This window comes from Anabas testudineus, chromosome 1 (assembly GCF_900324465.2).
Source record: "Anabas testudineus chromosome 1, fAnaTes1.2, whole genome shotgun sequence".
Taxonomy (NCBI): domain Eukaryota; kingdom Metazoa; phylum Chordata; class Actinopteri; order Anabantiformes; family Anabantidae; genus Anabas; species Anabas testudineus.
The window spans coordinates 25,636,238-25,656,170 of NC_046610.1; the positions used below are offsets into that span (position 1 = coordinate 25,636,238).

The 19,933-nt window shown below is 40.2% G+C and overlaps 2 protein-coding genes across 2 annotated transcripts; one reads left to right on the plus strand and one right to left on the minus strand.

Moving 5' to 3' along the window:
* Positions 1-1,602: 1,602 nt before the first annotated feature.
* On the minus strand, positions 1,603-4,851 carry LOC113161900. Its single transcript, XM_033326133.1, has 5 exons — positions 4,776-4,851; positions 4,268-4,423; positions 3,900-4,014; positions 3,117-3,735; positions 1,603-2,675 (listed from the first exon to the last, which is right to left on the minus strand). The coding sequence occupies exons 4-5, from the start codon at positions 3,592-3,594 to the stop codon at positions 2,449-2,451; spliced, it is 705 nt and encodes a 234-aa protein (XP_033182024.1). The 5' UTR covers positions 3,595-3,735; positions 3,900-4,014; positions 4,268-4,423; positions 4,776-4,851; the 3' UTR covers positions 1,603-2,448.
* Positions 4,852-4,924: 73 nt separating this feature from the next.
* patl1 (PAT1 homolog 1, processing body mRNA decay factor) lies at positions 4,925-18,782 on the plus strand. The gene is made up of 20 exons (XM_026358829.1): positions 4,925-5,008; positions 10,174-10,279; positions 11,014-11,202; positions 11,467-11,712; positions 12,359-12,447; positions 12,871-12,951; positions 13,750-13,950; positions 14,374-14,475; positions 14,581-14,667; positions 15,172-15,389; positions 15,618-15,762; positions 16,282-16,399; positions 16,503-16,600; positions 16,867-16,926; positions 17,014-17,159; positions 17,261-17,420; positions 17,601-17,726; positions 17,850-17,941; positions 18,048-18,197; positions 18,357-18,782. Exons 1-20 carry the CDS (start codon positions 4,994-4,996, stop codon positions 18,376-18,378), a joined length of 2,451 nt encoding a protein of 816 aa, XP_026214614.1. The 5' UTR covers positions 4,925-4,993; the 3' UTR covers positions 18,379-18,782.
* Positions 18,783-19,933: the final 1,151 nt, after the last annotated feature.

Sequence of the window (19,933 nt, forward strand, 5' to 3'; positions counted from 1 at the left end):
AATCATGTTGGAAATGTATTTTTCATTCAATGCTGCCACCTGCTGTTGCTAAATACACTGGCAGCTGTGACTCTATGACAATACCCCTTCCTGTTTTCAAAATCATAATCAGTTGATTGATTAGATGTTTATAGAATTTAATTACATTTTCTGATCAACTGTTTATCTGAGTGAGAGGAAGAAAATGTTCTTGTATCAGGGATTTTTGGGACTTGACACAAGTTCAGAAGTTCTCCGATGACTCCGATGTAGTTGTAGGATGTATTAAGGGTGGAGATGTCACGGAGTACCCTGGAGTGGTGGACAGTTTTGTTGACTGGTGTGGACTCAACCATCTGCAACTCAACATCAGTAAAACAAAGGAGCTGGTGATGGACTTCAGGAAATCTGGGAGTCCTGTCATCCGTCTCTCTATACAGGGGGAGGAGGTGGAGGTTGTGTCCGAGTACAAATACCTGGGAGTGTACTTGGACAACAAACTGGACTGGACCAAAAACTCATCAGCATTGTACAGGAAGGCTCAGAGCCGGATGTACTTCCTGAGGAGACTCAGGTCCTTCAACGTCTGCAGCACCATGCTGCGGATGTTTTATGAGTCTGTGGTTCAGTGTCATCTTTTATGCAGTGGTCTGCTGGGGCGGCAACATGAAGGTGGCAGACACTAACAGACTAAACAAACTGATTAGGAGGGCTGGCTCTGTTCTGGGGGTGGAGCTGGACCTTCTACATGTTGTAGCTGAGAGGAGGATGCTGTCCAAACTCTTCTCAATCCTGGACAATCCCTCCCACCCACTGCACAGTGTGTTGGTTGGTCAGAGGAGCACGTTCAGCCAACGATTTATTAACATTAAATGTTCCACGGAACGCCACAGGAGAATAAAAGTAAAATAAGCCGAGTTCGTGAAGCAGTGTGCAGCACGTGACACAATCTGTTTTGTTCTACAAAGCAATCCTGGGGCAGATAGTATTAGTATCTATTCAGGCTGAGAGCAGCTTTTCATAATACTTCTCTGGTATCTCTTCATGATTTACCATGAAGAACCTGTGAGGAATAGTCAGCGAAACTAACAGATTCATATCATGGAATCTCCTTTGGTTTGCAAAAAACTACACTACACACATGGAGAAGACATGACTGATATAAGAGGACAGGACAGGACAGGACAACAGGTTGTTTGTTGTATTGTGGAGTCACTGAGTTGTTAGCACTTATCACTCACCTGTTGTTCCACCTGCCTTTCACCTGTGTCTCTCTATCCACCTAAGACACTTGTGAACGACTGTGAAACTGGTAGTGATGACAGAACTACATTATAAGTGGGTGATAGATTATGAGACCGCCTCCTGTTCTGAACACTATTACAACTAACAGGGAAGAAAAACACTGTCAGAACAGCACTGTCATTCCTTATGTTGCAGGAGTGTCTTCAGCACACACAGCATTTGTGTACATTTCAAACTAGCAACACTCTGAGACATATCAGCAATCTGTGGGATAAGCATGACCTGGATGACTTCTGCAAACAAAGCAAGTCCTGTTCCATTAAGGAAGTAAACAAAAAAGACAGAAGAAAACAGTCTGGTGGCACAAACATTCAAGTCAGTGATCAACAAAATAAACAGTCAACATTCTGTGTAAAGACATGGGAAAAAGTTGATTTAACTTGAATATGCAGACAGAATAAAAAAAAAAACTGACTGATGAATATCTAAACTATATGAGAGCACTCTGTAACTCGTTCCAGTTACAGCTACATCTGATCCTAGGTCTTCTTTTTTGCAAGGCATGGCTCACACCAGCTGATAAGCACTTGTTTGACTGACTCTGGGTTTGCTACCACCTGACTCCAGCTGGTGTTTTCACCAGAAGCCTTCACTTACTTTTTCCAACATCTCCCTGTATGTTAAATGGATGTGTTCAAGGATCGTTTGTGTTTTCAGCTTAATAAGCATGAGCTAAAAATGTATGGGTTTGGGGACTTTAGTGAAGATCAGATCTAATATCATGACCAATTTATCCAGAAAACCAGGAAAATTCACACACTTACTTTTTCACAACATTGTACATTAGAATGTGAGTTCATGTACAGTTAAGTACAGTAGAAAAAGGTTTATTTCTTAAAATCATACTTATTGTGAAGTAATAGTATAGTGAAATCACTGATGAACACAACTCATCATCCCATATTAATATAAACAAGCCTGATTGACTCAACTTGTTCATCTTCTTAAAATTAGAAATTAAGATCTTTACAATATCAAAGCAGTAAAATTACAATGTGTTTTTTCCACTATGAAAAATAGCTTGAAAAAAATTCACTAAGAACATTAAAATTGCATATCAATGCAGGATTTTCATTATGTAAAATCTTTTTAGGTGCTTTGCAAATAACTTTCTTTCATCTACTGTATTTAGAATATAAAATATAAAATTAACACGCTTATATTCTAGTACACATAATCCAGCATGATATGTGTATGCTTATAAATGGCAGGCCTCCATGGTATCATCTTAACAATGCTTTCATCCGGGCTGACCTTAAACCAACTTCTCAGCCAGCTAAAACATTTGGCAGCAAAGCAGAACGCTCCAACAAACGCTCCAACACCAAGGAGAAGCTTGACGAGGCTGCAGCCACCACCTCCTCTTCTTTTCTTGGCTTCTTCGTTGAAAACTGGAGACAGAAATTCAGACACATGATTTCACACTTATTACTAGTGATAACCAGTCTACACAGATACAAAATGCTTATATATGTCCTCCTCTACAATAGAATGGGGTTGAATTTTGTTTATGGTGCTCATAGGATTTAAAATAATAAAGGAAATCAATACAAAATTAATAAATAATCTCAGTAATCCAGAGACGTAGACGAGTCAGCAGTTCACATGGGCCTCAATCGGGAACATTTTTGAATTCTTTACCTAAGCATCTCCTACTTTTGTGAGTCTAACTAAAACTGAATGGTTTTAGACTCTACTGCAGGTAAGAGAGGATACTGTTGGTGATCCTCACTAAGTCACACATACTGCAGTTTCACACACAATATTTTATGTTCCTGAGTCCTTGTTCACATAACTAACATCAGTTTGGTGAATGCTGTCTGCGTTTTTACCTTCATAGGGCTGATACCACTCAGGCGGTGGATAATACTGTGACCTGTGTGGATGCTGCATTTCTCTGCAGACAGCCATCAGTCCACTGTTGTCCTGGGTTACATTATCAGTGTAGTTCACTTGCTGGTCATAGCTGAAGGGCGATGTGTAGGCATCTAGTTGCTGCTGGAAAATATCTGACAAGAATCCTGAGTCATAATTCTGACCTGTTGTTGCAGTCCATCCATTGTAGGTGTGCAACATTTGCTGCTCTGCAGGTTCTGGATAGTTTATCTCCTCATTATCATTTCCATTTAACCCCCACATAGGAAGAAAGTAGCCCATCCGAATGAGAAAGGTGGTGATATCTAGCACTGGGCTCTGTAGCGCGTGGATCAGTTCAGCGCTGATTTGATAAGTTCTGTCAGACCGGAACCTCCCTGAGGAACTTCTGTCATGCTCAGTGACATACACAGTCTCCACCACCCTGGTTCTCATCTGGTAACCGATGATGATGCGGTCTATATTGTAAGTGCCTTGGTTACCATGCAACCTGTAATTTTCCCTCACGTATTCTGGAAGGTTTGCGGAACCAGAATATGTTTCTGTGTTCAGGTTTCCAACTTCAAAGTACACAGCCTGGACAGAAAGACAGAGAGTTTATCAACTGTATCAGAATGAACTGACTGCTAGACAAGAAGAAACATGTGGGCTGGAAGGGGTTGATTTGATCCAAAACAAAAGAAGGAAAAGAAAAGTGGATATTCTAGATCAGATATTTTGGTGAAAAAAATCTCACAAACCTGCTTCTTGCTGTTGGACTTTCTGGATCTTTTCAGTACAGGAAGTAGTTCCTCAGCATTGCCAAACCAGTGGAAACCGCAGGGAACCTCTCTCTGGTTGACAATCTGACACCAACTGTGAAAAGAAGAGATTGCTGTGTTGTGTATGTGTTGATCAATGTAAAACTCACAATAAATTAATGGTGCTATATTTAGACTTTCAATATATAAACTAAACATCATAGCATACAGGTCACAGCTGAACTGAAGATAATCTCTATTTATTAACAGTTTTATTCCATTCTAATAATAATACAGTACTCTGACCAATGTAATTACCTGCTCATAGTAATAAAAGCATGCTCTTTTATTATCTAACCTTGTCTTACCTTCATGATAACAACAAAGTCCACAAGTTCACAGACCACACAGTGGTTGGCAAACCAAAATAGGAGCTGGAGGCCGTGTCGTGGGTTAGGACGGCCATAGCCTGAACTCATCAGCTGCTCTAGAGAGCAGAGCTGCTCATGAACCATGGTACGAGGCTGAGACACACACACACACACACACACACACACACACACACACACACACACACACACACACACAAATAAAGAAACAGAAGACATAATTAAGACTGTTTAAAGCTCGATTATGCAGTTTGGGACGTTAGAAATGTAAAAGGAGATCACATGATAATTTTTCTTTAAGACAAATCAGTGCGATTAAATGATTTTCTTAAAGTTGCACAAAACTAAATGATGTCGCCTGATGCCAGTTGGTGTCCTCATCTTAGAAAAAATCTAAAAAACCCTAAATGAATGAATTATATTCAACAACAGCTGAGACTGGAAATGACTGTAATGGCAGCAATACGTTTAAAGATGTTTTCTTTACCGTGTTTGTTTCTGAAGTACCAGCTGAGCTATCTTCCTCATTTGTACCGTGACATGCGCAACACCGAGCACTACCCCCCTCCCCCCTCCCCCTTTTGCGCCCAAATGCGTGCTCGCTCACGTCCTTCTGTAACGCACGTTCAACTGAACGTGCCTCCTGCGTCATTTGCGCGCCGCCTCATTACCGATGCACTTCTTTTCCCGACAGCCTAAAGATAGATGTTCCGATTACCGGTGAGTTTTGAACCCTTAAATCGAATGTGCCCTTTTAATGTTACTTTGTAACAGAGAAAATGAAGTGAGTCAAGACTGTGTGTGATTTAGGTGGTAAATGTTGTGTATTGTTTACGCGACTACCGAATTCAATGTGGTTGGCGGCCTATGAAGCAGCCCTCTTGCGTGATGACATGAGCCCGAGAGAAGCTGAGCATTCCCTGCTCCTGTTGACCTGAATGAGCGTATTGTCTCATAAAGGATTTCAGTTCCGTGAGGTCGGTGTTTGTTGGTTTTACGCGGATCCAATCGGTATCACATTGATTTCTTTCAAGGCAGCAGATTTCCATCGGCCTGGGTCCTGCGTGATGTAACGTCAGCACTAGCATTGTAGCTAACGTAACTGGGTGCTGTTGCTAAGGGGTTAGGGGGTCGTGGAAAGAATCCAGAGTTGATTTATGACTCTATTTATTAGTATTGATTAAACTTTTAAAATTTGCTACTGACTTTTACTTAAACATTTTATTTTTCGAACTACTATGCTGTAATGTTTTTACTTGTGATCAACCATGCTTGGTAGCTGCAGGTATAGTTAGCTAACGTGTTTGCTAATACTAGTTCGGCTAATTGCCTTTTCTGTTAAATTGTATACTGAGTCACTGCCATAAATGTGAACGTTTACTACTGCTTTAGTTGCACTAGATTTGTTTTTAAGTTAAACTAGGTCGGCTTAAATTAAAATCAACAACGCTGCCGGTTGGGCCAAAATTAAATCGGCTTTACATTTACTAATATAGTCCATTAGTTATAGAAGTTCAGGGGTTAGGCCTGTTTAGTGTACTGTTGCACTGTTATTTTAGAGTTTAAATGTTCTGTTACATTAAGAAACACCCAGACAACATGACAAATGCACCCTAAATTGGAAAATGTCTAATATGCTATAGTAATGTACTGTACTATACTAAATTACATTAGTTATTACCGGTGGTAATGGAGTGACCAAAATGTTTAGCTACTTGTATATGAATAGTCCAAACATTTTTACCTTATATCCACAGATTTACTTAAGTGGAAAGTTACTACAGTTGCAAGAAAAAGTAGGTGAACCCCTTGGGATTACGTCGAGTTTTGTATGATTTGTTCATAAAATGTGCTCCGATCTTCATCTAAGTAACAACAATAGAAAAACACAGTCTGCTGAAAATAATAGTACACAGCAAACATTATATTTTTTTTATGTTTTTATTGAACATAACATGTAAACATTCACAGTGCAGGGTGGAAAAAGTATGTGAACCCCTAGCCTAATGACTTCCCCAAGAGCTAATTGGAGCCAGGAGTGAGGCAACCTTGAGTCCAATCAGTGTGATGATATTGGATGTGTTGCTGAAAGCTGTCCTGCCCTTTAAAAACACACACCAGTTTTGGGTTTACTGGTCTCAAGAAACACTGCCTGATGTGAACCATGCCTTGAAGAAAAGAGCTCTTAGAAGACCTACGATCAAGAATTGTTGACTTGCGTGAAACTGGAAAGGGTTACAAAAGTATCTCCAAAAGCCTTGATGTTCATGTGTCCACAGTAGGACACATGAACATCAAATGGAGAAAGTTCAGCACTATTGCCACTTCCCTAGGTGTGGTCGTCCTGTAAAGATGACTGCAAGAGCACAGCGCAGAATGCTGAATGAGGTTAAGAAGAATACTAGAGTGTCAGCTAAAGACTTACAGAAATCTCTGGCACATGCTAACATGTGCAGCACACCAACATCAAAACTCATCCCCACTGTAAAACATGGCGGAGGTTAGCATCATGGTTTGGGCCTGCTTTGCTGCCTCAGGGCCTGGACAGATTGTTGTTATTGAGGGAAAAATGAGTTCCAGAGTTTATCAAGACATTTTGCAGGAAAATGTAAGACCAGATCTGTCTCCACGCTCCACAGAGGATGGGTGATGCAACAGGACAATGCCCCAAAGCATACAAGTAATTCAACAAAATAATGGCTTAAACAGAACAAAATACGCCTTCTCGAGTGGCCCAGTCAGAGTCCTGATCTCAACCCGATTGAAATGCTGTGGCATGACCTTAAGAGAGGGATTCACACCAGACACCCCAAAAATATTGCTACACTGAAACAGTTTTGTGAAGAGGAGTGGTCCAAAATGACTTCAGATCGTTGCGCAGGTCTGATCTGCAACTACAGGAAACGTTTGGTTGAGGTTATTGCTGCCAAAGAAGGGTCAACCATTTAAGTCCAAAGGTTCACATATTTTCCCACCCTGCACTGTGAATGGTTACAAGTTATGTTCAATAAAAACATATGTTTGTGTAGTATTATTTTAAGCAGACTGTTTTGCTATTGTTGTGACTTAGATGAAGACCAAAGCATATTTTATGACAAATTAATGCAAAACTCCACGTAATCCCAAAGGGTTCACATACATTTTCTTGCAACTGTACACCATTGGTGGTACCAAAGACTCCAGATCCAGTATACACAAAGGCCCTGTTTACACCTCATAATAAGACTTGGCTTGGGTAAAATGATCACAGTGGGCAGTGCTAAATGGAAGCATAAATGCCCAGCAAGATGGAATGTGATCTCATCACTCAAACCACTTGCTGAGATGGTCTGGGACACATTTGACTACATTTCTTTCTTAAGTGTAAATGCTAAAGTGTTCTCATGCATCCCCAAGAATGATCCTACAGAAAAATACAGCATCAGTGCAGGATGTGGTGGTTGATTCGGTGAGATCACTGACCACTTCTCAAAACAAAAGAAATAAAGATACATGGGGATAATTGCTGATGCGCATGGTTGGATTCTCAGTGAAACAACATACCATATTTCTATTTGGGTAGAAGAAAGGTGTCCAATCCTGCTCCTCGAGGTTTGTAGTCCCGATCATTTTCCAACGGGACGGTTCATTTATATCATTATTCACAATCATATTTTTCAGTTGCATTTGCACATAAAATGTTTCCAGTGTAAGCTGCAGATGTGTCTGCAGATATTATTTAAAAATCTGTCAGTGCAGATTATTGGTCTTTGCCAATTATTTAGAAATGTCAAAGATTAACTGAAATATTCAGCCAACTGATCAATTGCTCGACCACTAGTAGATACATTGCAGTTTTATGACAAAAAGGTAGAGACATGTCCAGGGACTTTAATTGTGTCTGCAAAAGTATCATACTTCTAAAAGATTTTGTTAATGGTATTCTCGCAGTTAATATTATTACAAATAAAATTGAATTGAATTATTAGCTAATCTGGCCTTATTCTCTTGATTTGAAATGTTCTAAATTTCTAAAGGCTAAATCTTATACTATATCCCAAGATGGCAAGTGAAATATATATTACTGCAGGTCGATCAGGAAAAAGATCTTGCGTAAATAACCAATTCAATTAAACTTTATTTGTATAGTGCTAAATCACAACAGTAGTCATCTCAAGGCACTTTACAGTGTAAGGTGTAAGATCTTCCAAAATATAGCTGTATACAGAATTAGATAGAAAATCTAACAACCCCATTTGAACAACTGCTAGGCGACAGTGAGGCAGAAAAACTCCCTTTAGAGGAAGAAACCTCTAGCAGAACCAGGAAACAACAACAAGCAGCCAAAACACTGTACTATGTTGGTGGGGCCAGTAACTGCACTCAGCTATACATACAGCTCTGAGGCCGAAGATGCCTGCAGAAAAGTACAGAGAGGAGGAAGCACAACTATGCAAGAGAAAAAACACAAAGTTAATGTCATGCAATGACATTGAATAGACAGAGGAGAGGACCTCATTAGAGGTCACTCAGCAGACAAATCTATAGCAACATTACTAAGAGATTGTTCAGAGTCACCTGATCCATCTCTAACTGTAAGCTTTATTAAAAAAAAAGAAAGTTTTAAGTCTGGTCTTAAATGTACAGAGGGTGTCTGCCTACTGAACCTGAACTGGGACCTGGTTCCACAGGAGATGTGCTTAATAGCTAAAGGTTCTGCCTCCCATTCTACATTTGGAAACACAGGTTTTAAAGTACCAAACAAAGTCACCCCTGTGTGTCTGAATTTAAGAGTAGAAAATTGGAGGACATCCAGGCCTTTATGTCTTTTAAGCATGCTGGAAGTTTGATTAATTGATAAGTTTCAACTGTTTTTATAGCTTAATATAACTGGGTATTATCTGCATGGCATTGGAAAATTGGGTGTTTCCTAATAATATAAGGAGACACACACACACACACACATGATGGAAGAAGAAGTATGAGTGAAGTCTTTCAAATGAATTTAGAGCTGTTGTACATGTGAAACCATCCATGCCAGTTGCGGGGGAATCTGGTCAATTTTTTCTCTAATATGATTTTCTTGGTAAAGAAATTCTTATTCTTATAGTTATTATTTGTCTTTGTCTTTCTTTGTCACCCTGGCTACTGTGCTAAATAGATACCTGGGGTTGTTGTTATTTGCCTCTATTAATGAAGAATAATAAGGGGTTCTAGGTTTACGGAGAGAACACCATATGTCAAAGCAAGATCAAGGGTCTGATTAAAACTGTGAGTGGGTTTATTGCCACTTTGAGTGAGGCCAATGGAGTCAATGTGTCGCTGAGTGGGGTAAATCTGTTGGAAATGTGAACCTTGGGCGAGTGTCTGGTTTTATGTTTCCTACGAACCGTCAGCCAGCCGGCCTGACTTCCCTGCTGCTCTGGAACTGGCGGAGCACAGCAAACGGGAGCTAAGATACGTGGCTCCAACCCTCTTCTCAATTTACGAACCCTTAAATCAAATTAATAGAAGTTTGCCTTTATGATGCATTGCTTGCCTTTTGTGAACCATAACCACAACACTTATTGCATTTTGTGCACTGAATGTGTAAATTAATGACGAGCATTTAAAAAATAATAATAAAAAATGAAAATGAATCTGTGTAAAAACAAACTATAGCTTTTGGTCACACATGTCTGAATCCAAACTCTTTGGCACATGGAAAACGTGAGCTTTGATACTAGTTCCATAGCCTATTTCATGTCAGCATTCCCCTTTTGTTTCCTGTTCTTTCTGTTTCTTAACTTCCACCACCTCCCCTCTAACCTGAATTACTTTTATCCTCACTCATTGACCACATCTCAATGTCCTTCCTCTCGCTTCATTCCTTGTACTTCAATGTCTCTCTACTGCTGTGTTTGCAGTCCCTAGATGAAGACTGTACGTTGGAGGAGGAACATGAGGGACTGATAGAAGAAGAAGATGAAATCGATCAGTTCAACGATGACACCTTTGGAGCTGGTGCCATCGGTGAGCCATGCATAAAGATTATTTGAAATAATTTTACATTAACTTGAGGATAGGGATGCATCTATACCACCTTTATTACAGACCATTTAAGTACTAATATATACTAATAACTATACAGTAGCTTTAGCTATAATTCCAAATGAAAATAACCATAAAAGAGATTATTAAATAAAATCCACAAGAGGAGGCCACTTTTCAAAAAACATCAAATGTTGTGTACAAACGTGACACTGCTCACTACTACTCACTCTTAACACACTATTAAGTGTTGATGTTTAACTGAATTTCAGTGCTTTGTAGTGTTTCTTTACCTCTTTAGCAGCGTGATCCTCACTCATGAATTTTAAAGTAATATAGACATATACTTTGTCTTTTTCTTTTTTCATTGAGGACTCTCAATATCTTAGGTTAAAATACATTCATGCATTTTATTTGTCCATTAACTAAATTGCCCAGTAATTTTGTGGCACACGAGTTATCCTTTGTTCTGTTTTGTTTGTTTGCTGACGTTAATTAATGTGTTTTTGTGAAATAGCATTTTGCTGGTAATTAATCATTCTTCTTTAGTTCTTTAGTGTATTGTATAGCACTTGACTAGTTTTATAGTGAAAATGAATTGATTGATCAGAGTTGAAAAAATAAATAAATCGGCATGTAGATCATTTGTAAATGACTGCAACTCAATTGTAAATCATAGAATGGCCAACCACTCTTTCTGTCTCCTCGTTTTCCAGATGACGACTGGCAGGAAGAACACAAACGCCTCGCTGAGCTCGATGAGCAGGAGCTCGGAGCGGGGCTGGGGTTGGGAGGAGAGTCGGATTTAGGAGGAGCTGAGGACTCATCCTCTGCCCATCTCCCCTTTCCATCTTCTCTTTCTTCACTCAGCTTCTCCTCATCTTCCTCTGGACTGCCCCCAGCAGGTCAGTGATAAAATCAGCGAGGAAGACTGTTCATTTCTCTGCAGATTTGACAATTTAGAATGTGGGTTAGCAACAGTCTGAATTATTAGACAACCAGTATGGGTTTTAATATGGGATATAATGGGATTAATGTAATATGGGATATATATATCTAATGTTTTTTTTTTTTGTTTGTTTGTTTGTTTTGTTTAAATAATTGAATAATTAAAATGAGACACAAATATTCTACCTACTGGAAAATCCAAGGTAAAACTTTTCTTTCAGATAATGAGGACCGTGGAGGTGGAGGTGACTTGGCAGAGTCGCTGGCCAGACTTATCCTCGAAGCAGACCCCGCCATTGCCGGAGTTGGGGCGGCTGCTCCCAGCTCTTCAGGATCCAGCAAGACCGCTCTGCAAGGGCTAGATCGATCTAGAGTTCTGCCACAACCCTCCCCCATCCCACACACCACTCAGCCACACCAGCATCCCCATCACCCTAAGCAGCTGCAACCTGGCTCCTCTACTTCAGGTGAGAATTAGTACTTCTATTTGTGTATTGGTCACATGAATTAACAGTCACATAGTTACATAGTTACTGTTAATTAACTATGTGACTTATGCCAAACAGTCCAAATATTTCTTTAGGAACTATGCTGATATGACAGTGCTAGAAATGTTATTTTAGGGAGAAATCAGTACTGCTTAATTTTTTAACTACTTGACATCTCTGCTAATATCAAAAATTTATCTAACTTTGGTAACATAAACCTCCTCTCAGAATGTTGTACACAACTATATAACAGTTAGTTTCGCCTAAGTAAATTGACTGGACAGGAAGCATTCCATCAGTGTTGATGTAAAGTAGCACTAATAATCGTTAATTACTGTGGGATAATTTCTACAGAGACACACAGAGCATGTTGATGATTATTTATAATGCATCTCTGAACAACAAAAAAGTATCGGCCAAACAAAAAATGTGTTTTGTCTAATTGTAGTTGTAGTGTGTGTTCTCCAACACATCCTTTCTTTGTCTATTTGTGTCTTATTATTTTAGTTTCTTTTCACACATCAGCCTAATTTTTAAGCTATTCTATAAATTACAATGATGTTTCACAGTTTTACATTTTCTGTTTCATGAAATCGGTCTTCTGCTCCACCCTGTACTATTTCAGGCCTTCCTCCCGGCCCTCCACCTTCATCCATGCTCAGCTACCAACAGCATCAGCACCTGCTACGCAGAGGGACAGTTCCCGTGAGCCAGGTTAGTTATGAACTCTCTGTATATTATTCTGTAAACAGCAGTTGGTAAAAATGTCAGCATCAAGTATTCCATGTCCGTCAAAAGTGGAAAAAAGCTGATTTTATGATGGTTTTGATGCATTCATTATAAAGCAACACCAGCTTTTATGGTGGGGAAGTATTTCAAATACACTTTGTAAAATTATAAAAAAATATAAAAGTTGTCACTGTTTAATTTTGTTTTTGCTTTTTATCAGTTTCTAAGCAGCTACTCGGCTTCAATTAGAGAACTGTATATTTAACTGTCTGCTTTAATTATTAGGTTATTATATAATAAAGTAAAAATGTAGTTTGTATCACTGTCTAAGCAACAATCACACATCATGTTTTTCACTTTGTACAAAGTCTTTTTTGTTTTCATTCATAATCTCCTCTCCTCTCCTAGATGAACTCTCACAGTATCTGGGAGAACAGTATGGGCTTTGGTCCGGTTAGTGTCACCCCAGGACTGGGCACACACATGGAGGTAAGACACTCTTCACAGTGAACAGCTTAATCTCAGATTATGCAAACTTTCAGAACTAGCTAAGCAATTATGTACAGCATTAAACTACAACCATACACGTTAAAAATGACCCCAATAGGACAGTTTCCCAATAGACATGGTGTTTATCTTTAGAATCAATTAAACCATATTATTCATGTGTAAAACATTAAAACTGAAACAATCCATTCTTCTATTTAATAACCTCAGTTTGAATGAAATGCATCACAGTGTTTATCCTCAAATATGAGCAGCTCCCACTCTCAGGCATCCATCTTCATCCCGAGAAGACCAAACACAAGTGCTAAAAGTGAGATTCTTTAAACAGAGACCTGAATATGGACACAACAGCACCACTGCTTATGTTATGTACAAGCATATAGAAACAAAAAAAGGTTGAGGTTGTTTAACCTCAAAATGGCAGCAGCAGTATTAGGTATTTATTATAGCAGGTTTTGTTTTACTGTTGATGTATGAATGTCTGAAATAAGTCATTGAGTTATGATCGTGAAGATTGGCACAGTACAGTAAATAATTAGGCCTACCATGCATAAACCTCTGCTACTATCAGAATAATGTGCCTGTATAAGGTGTTTGCAATGTACATAAGAACAGAACTATTCCAGCAAGATTTAGTGACCTGCTGTCATTTTCTTTCCTCGAAGCCATTTCAACTCACCCATTTGTCTTTTACACTGTCTGGCATGTTTTATACAGTGAGCTCTGTTGATTGTGCTGCCTGTCTGACAGCTTGCCTGCACTTTCCTTTCTCCTCTTCAGGATAGCCCACTCATGTCTATTATCAAAGATGTGGGCCTTCCCAAACGACCTCCTCAGGGCAGGAATGATGAAGGGCGGGATTTGTCTGAGAGGGTCCCACCTCCACGCTCTTCCTCCCCTGTGATTGGTTCTCCTCCAGTGAGGGTGGTGCCTATTGGGACCCCACCCAAACAGCCATTGAGTCATGCCTTGAATCATCAGGTAGGAGCAGCAAACTAAACTATTTGACTATGTTTCCTTACTGACATTTTCTTACTTTTCACTGTTTCCCAGGACACAGTGTACAAGACACTAAATTTTGTGTGTCCCCATTGGTATTGTTGCGTGGGAATTTGAAATGCTTTGTCTTTTGTAGAGGTTTTTAACAGTTTTTATATAAATAATGAATATAGCACCTACCAGCGTTTCTTTTAATATACCTACTAGAAGTCAGAAAGGGTTGGGGTCACAGGAGACATAGCGGACATATAGAGGTTAACACAAGCAGCAGCACTGACACGTCACTGTGATGCATCATGCTGTGTAAAGTTGCTCAGCATGTAGTTACTTTAGCATTGTCTCAGTTAACCCTGTCCTCTGTTTGTGTGTGTGTTTGTACATGTGGACATCTGTGTGTATGTGTAGATCCACCATCCCACGGCGGTTCACGTGAGAGCCCCGATCCAGCACAGATACCCTCCTCCTTTTCCTGAGCGTCTGTCTCCCAACACCCTTCTCAATATAGCTGTGAGTTTTTCCACTCTCCACCATCCTCCCATCAGTTTTTCTAATGTTAAAGTTGCCAAATGCTAAAGCTTTGCTGCTATGTTTTTGTGTCATGTTTGTGCTCAGAACTCTCCACTGTGTCGTGGTCCGTTCCCTCCTGGAGTTGGTCCAGTTCTGTCTCAGATTCAACGGGCCCAGCTGCTCAACTCTCAGGTTACCCAGACACACACACACACACACACACACACACACACATTCATATAATACCTTGGGGAAAAGGTAACTGTAATGATTCCTCTTGAGAAATGTAGTTTCCTCAGAAGTAATGAAACACAGAACACTTATAATTAATTAAATAATTCAATTAATGATTCAATTAAATTTAATTTGAGGAAAATCAAAACACAATTACACCACTTGAAGTAGTATTTTTACTTTAGTGGCTACTCTCTGATAATATGAATGTGACTGTTGCTCTGATGAGATTATTTGTTCCACTTTAGTGTTTTCAAATATGTTGTTATTGTGTTAATGACGGTAAAGAACACGTCATCTACATTAAAGATGAAGACAAACCCTTATGTCTAGCTGGCTTCTTAGCTGTCAAAAACAGCGCTTAGGTCAAATACCTGCTTCTCAGTTTCAATATTGCCATAGTTTACCTGTAAAACACATCGAATGTGCTTTTACACACTGTATCTTTCTCTCTGTCTGTAGGTGGCAGGTTTTCCCCGTGGAGGTCCAGCTCCTCCTTTGTTACCTGGTGGGGGAGGCTTTAGGCCATTCTTCAGCGGTCCCCATCCGCCACACGGTCACAGAATAGGCCCCCCGCCTCCCCACGGCCCCCCAAACCATGCTGCTCCCATTAGACACACAATGCATCTACACCCCCAGCACCGTCGCATGCTAACCCAGCGCATGCAGAGCCGAGGAGGGTAAGTGTGTGTGTGTGTGTGTGTGTGTGTGTGTGTGTGTGTGTGTGTGTGTGTGTGTCTGTGTGTCTGTGTGTCTGTGTGTCTGTGTGTGCCTGTGTGTGTGTTGGAGCTTGAGTATCACACAGCACTTCAGTCCTCACCACATTTGCAACCTGAGGGATGACACATGCTGCTTTCAGTTAGAAGCCCCTAGATGATGTCATATCTGTCTTGTCACCTCCTTCACAGGGACCGTAGCAGGACTGGAGGGGACAGGCGCAGCAGGGACCCCTATAGTAACCTGATGACTCAAAAAGAGAAGGAATGGGTAACAAAGATCCAGATGATGCAACTTCAAAGTACTGACCCCTATCTGGACGACTATTACTATCAGGTGTGTGTTTTTGTTGTTTGGATTAAATCTGATGGTGCCTGTTGACACTAGCATAGGAAAATATGGAACTATGAGGTCTTTAAGATAAGATGGAGCCTGATTATTAAGGGATTTATAAGTGAGGAGAAGAATTTTAAATTCTATTCTGGATTTTACAGGGAGCCAATGGAGAGAAGCTAACGCAGGAGAAATATGATCTCTCTTGCTAATTCCAGTCAGAACTCTGACTGCAGCATTTTGGATTAACTGGAGGCTTTTTAAGCAGTTATTGGGACTAACGATCAATAATGAATTCCAATAGTCCAGTCTAGAAGTACTGAACTTGTGTAGTTTTCCTTAGTGTAGCTGTATTCCTAAGAATGTGCGGTTTGTCCACTTTATGTAATCATTGTATAAATATAGACATGTGAGATGTGAAAATGGTTTAAAATTTGCAAGGTATGATTATTTTGAATGAATTACTTAAATTATTTTGAAGGTTTGTTGTTTCACTGACTGTTTGTGTGTCTGTGTGTGTAGAACTACTATGAAAAGATGGAGAAACGTCAGGAGAAAGAGAGAGACAGCAGCAAGAAGGAGCACACCACCAAACTCATAACCCCCCAGGTTGCCAAAGTCGAACACACCTACAGACCAGGTAATCAACAACAGAGCACATCAGATTATTTCCTCCTGTGTGTGTCTGTGATCTCACACATAGCACTGCAGTCTCATAAATGTTGACCTGTGTTTGCCAACAGTCCAGTTTGCCGGATCTTTGGGTAAACTGACCGTGTCTAGTGTCAACAACCCCCGCAAGATGATTGATGCTGTGGTGACAACTCGCACTGATGATGAGGTGAGATAAGACGGATAAATAGACTAACAGCAGGAGTTTAGAGGGGTGGGGCAGCATTCAGTGTTCACAGCTAAACACTTGAGCAACCTGATGAAGCTGATTCATAGTAATGGCCACAAACAACTGCCTTCACTGCAGGAGTCTTGTTGTGAAGGAGGTGCTGCGCTTACATCAGCTACTCATGGGCAGTTAGAAAATACTTGAGTATCCAAGTTACTTTGGAAGTCCTGGTCAGTGTGTGTGACTTATTGTGTGTCTATCTCCAGGAGAAAAGAGAAAAACAGGTTTGGAACAAGAGGCGACAGATCCTCTACACTGTGGAGAAGGTAAGACAAGAGAGCTTGATCTAAACTAGATCCCGAATATGTCTGTACAACCTCTTTCTCTGTGCCTCATCCATCTCTGTCCCCCAGATGTACAGTTTGCTGCTGGAGGTTCAAGACTTTGAGAAACGCTTCGTCATGGCAGCGGAGGAGGACAGGGAGGCTCTGCTGGAGCAGCATAAAACCAACACGGTGCAGCTGTTCAACTCTCTGCAGGAGAAGGAGTGGGACGATAGGTAGGATGGAGAGACTGATGACTGGTGTAATATGAAAACTGTAACTATGAGTTACCGGCAGAACTGCTCACTCTAATGGTTGTTTCCTTGCTCTCGATTAGAGTGAGCGATGAGCAGTGTGTAATGATCATGTCCGTGAGGAAGGGCAAGCGGCTCATCTCCAGGCTCCTCCCCTTCCTACCCCAAGCCCAGGCTGCTGCTGTTGTCATGGCAATTGCTCGCAAACTTCCTGCACTGGCCAAGAAGGACAAGCAGGACCAGGTAAACATTTCAGGATGCTACATGTGATGCTGTAGTTGTTTTTCTAACCACTACCATCATATAGACAGTCTGACAATACCAGTCCTGCTCCATTTCCTCCACCACACTTCCTATTTAGAATATTTCATGCACACATTTCTGGAGTTTCTTGATCAGCAGCTGTCTCTCTGCTGTGCACAGGTCCTGTGTTGGTTGGTGGAGCCGGTTTCAGCGGTGATCCAGTCACTGTCAAGTTCTGCACTCACAGACTTGCTCCAGGAGCTTCAAGGGAGTGAGGGTCAACTAGCTACAGTACTGCACAACAAGGTACACACACAAACAATGCAAAAACTAAACTAAAACTAAGGAATTGAGCATATTTTCTTGTGGACCACAGGTCTACTAAGCACCACACACACATTTCATACACCTGTGTTTGTTTGTGTCTAGTTTGGTGTGACACTGTTGTATCTGATCCTGAGTGAAGGAGAGAGGATGCAAAGCTCCGATCCCAACTGTCAACTCATGGAGGACAATCGATGGTAAGCTGCTTATTTGTGTCATCATAGCAACACTACCCAAACTATATTTGTTTGCCTTCATTAACCCACACTGACACTCTTTCTCTCCCCCCCTCCCCCCATCCAGGACTGAGTTGGTGTTTTCAGTGACCAGGGAGTTGCTCAGTGTCCCCCCCTCATCTCTGTCTCCCCCGCTCTTCACACCTCCCAACCTGTTCTCCCTCTTCTCACGATACGTGGATCGGCAGAGGCTGGAGCTGTTGCAGGACAAGCTACAGTGAGTTACAGCAACAAACACACAAAAAGTGGTTGCATGTGTTGTTACTTACTAAGTTTGGTGAAGTGTGTGTTTATTTGGGATATTATGTATTACAGGTCATATTTAAGTGCTTTAGTCATTCAATAGTTAATAACGTTTGTCCTTTGTGTGTTTCAGGGTCTCTGCTTTGTCCAGGTAGAAGTTACTACAGACATCAACACAACCCCCACCCCCACCCCCTCTCGATGCAGACCTTGGTGTGTGTTACGAGTGAATGGTAGTCCACTGATTGTGTGTGTGTGTGTGTGTGTGTGTGTGTGTGTGTGTGTGTGGGCATACGTACAAGTGAGTGTGTGCACATATGCACTCTCTTAAGGTGAATCCATGATGGATCATTTTAATCCAGCAGAATCTCTCGTCACTTGTTTTCTTCTTTGTGTTTAGTCGTGTGTGTGTGTGTGTGTGTCATGTGGATGACGGTGAAACAGAACACGTGAAATAGTGTGAATGACGATAAAAATGAAATCTGCATTTTTAAATCTCTTGTTTACGATTATGCCTGTGATGAACCTTCAAATTAAAAGTATTTCTATTATATAAAAATACAGTCTTGACTTTTCCTCATCTCACCTCTGTATACATTTGAGTTTAGTCCTTTACTGCTACAACCAAACTAAATGTGTCGTGAACAGTCCATACGTATAACGTCACACTTTTATATCTGTCAGACTCTCAGTGCAACCTGCCAACAGTTTGGTCAAAGGTAGATTTAGTTGTCTGCTGATGTAGCCTTGAGCCTCCAGCAAAGACAAAGAAGTCCAGCACATGCATCTCTGTATCACCACAGAGTTCATTTATTTTTCATTTTAACTGCATTGTGTTGATGGAAAAGAAATCTGTTAAGTCACAGCTCTCCCAATTTATATTATATTATTTACCTGCTGCAGAGCAACGGTGATTAATGGTACTATGTTAGAGCATCAACCACTTTGCCACAGGGTATAAAAAAGTGTTCAAATATTAATTAAAAAATTAATATAACATATTTTTTTTATATATTTTCCTTACCAGATATCAACAAGTTGTATATATGTGTAATAAGTCCTAAACATGATTCACACTTCAGAAGAGGAACTGTGTTTGTAGCATGTGGGAATGTGTACGAGGCAGCGACTGAATGACATATGAAGAAGAAACATTTTTATTTGCATTGCAAGGTGTTATGTACAAGTGTTTAAAGTTAGCTTGCCTGATTGAAACACATTTAGGAAGGACAAAAAAATGACTTGAGGAAGAATAAATAAATGGGTAAATTTAAGAAATGATACATAAATATTTAATTAATAAGATAAACCTTTTTTTGTCCCACTGTGGGGGAATTAGCAGTGTTACTGGAGCAGAAAGTACAGATGTAATATTAGAGAGAACTCCTTATAAATAGGACAAGAAGACAAGAACTGTGCTTTGTGGAGCTAAAACCTCACAAAAACTCAAAACTATTCAAAATGGCACTAATGTTCAATGTTAATGCAGTTTTTAGTAAATGTAGTAGTAAGAATGTACTTTGATGAGTATGTTGTTTTATTTACTAAAAAATAAATCCTAACTGAAAAAAATCTAGACATAAATACATAGATCTCTCTTTCAGACTCAATTAGCAACATACGGAAACAGACGAAGAAAAACATGTTGAAATGTATAAATAAATAAATACAAAACGAAAGGTGGAAGCATAGAAATGTAGGTGTGTTGCA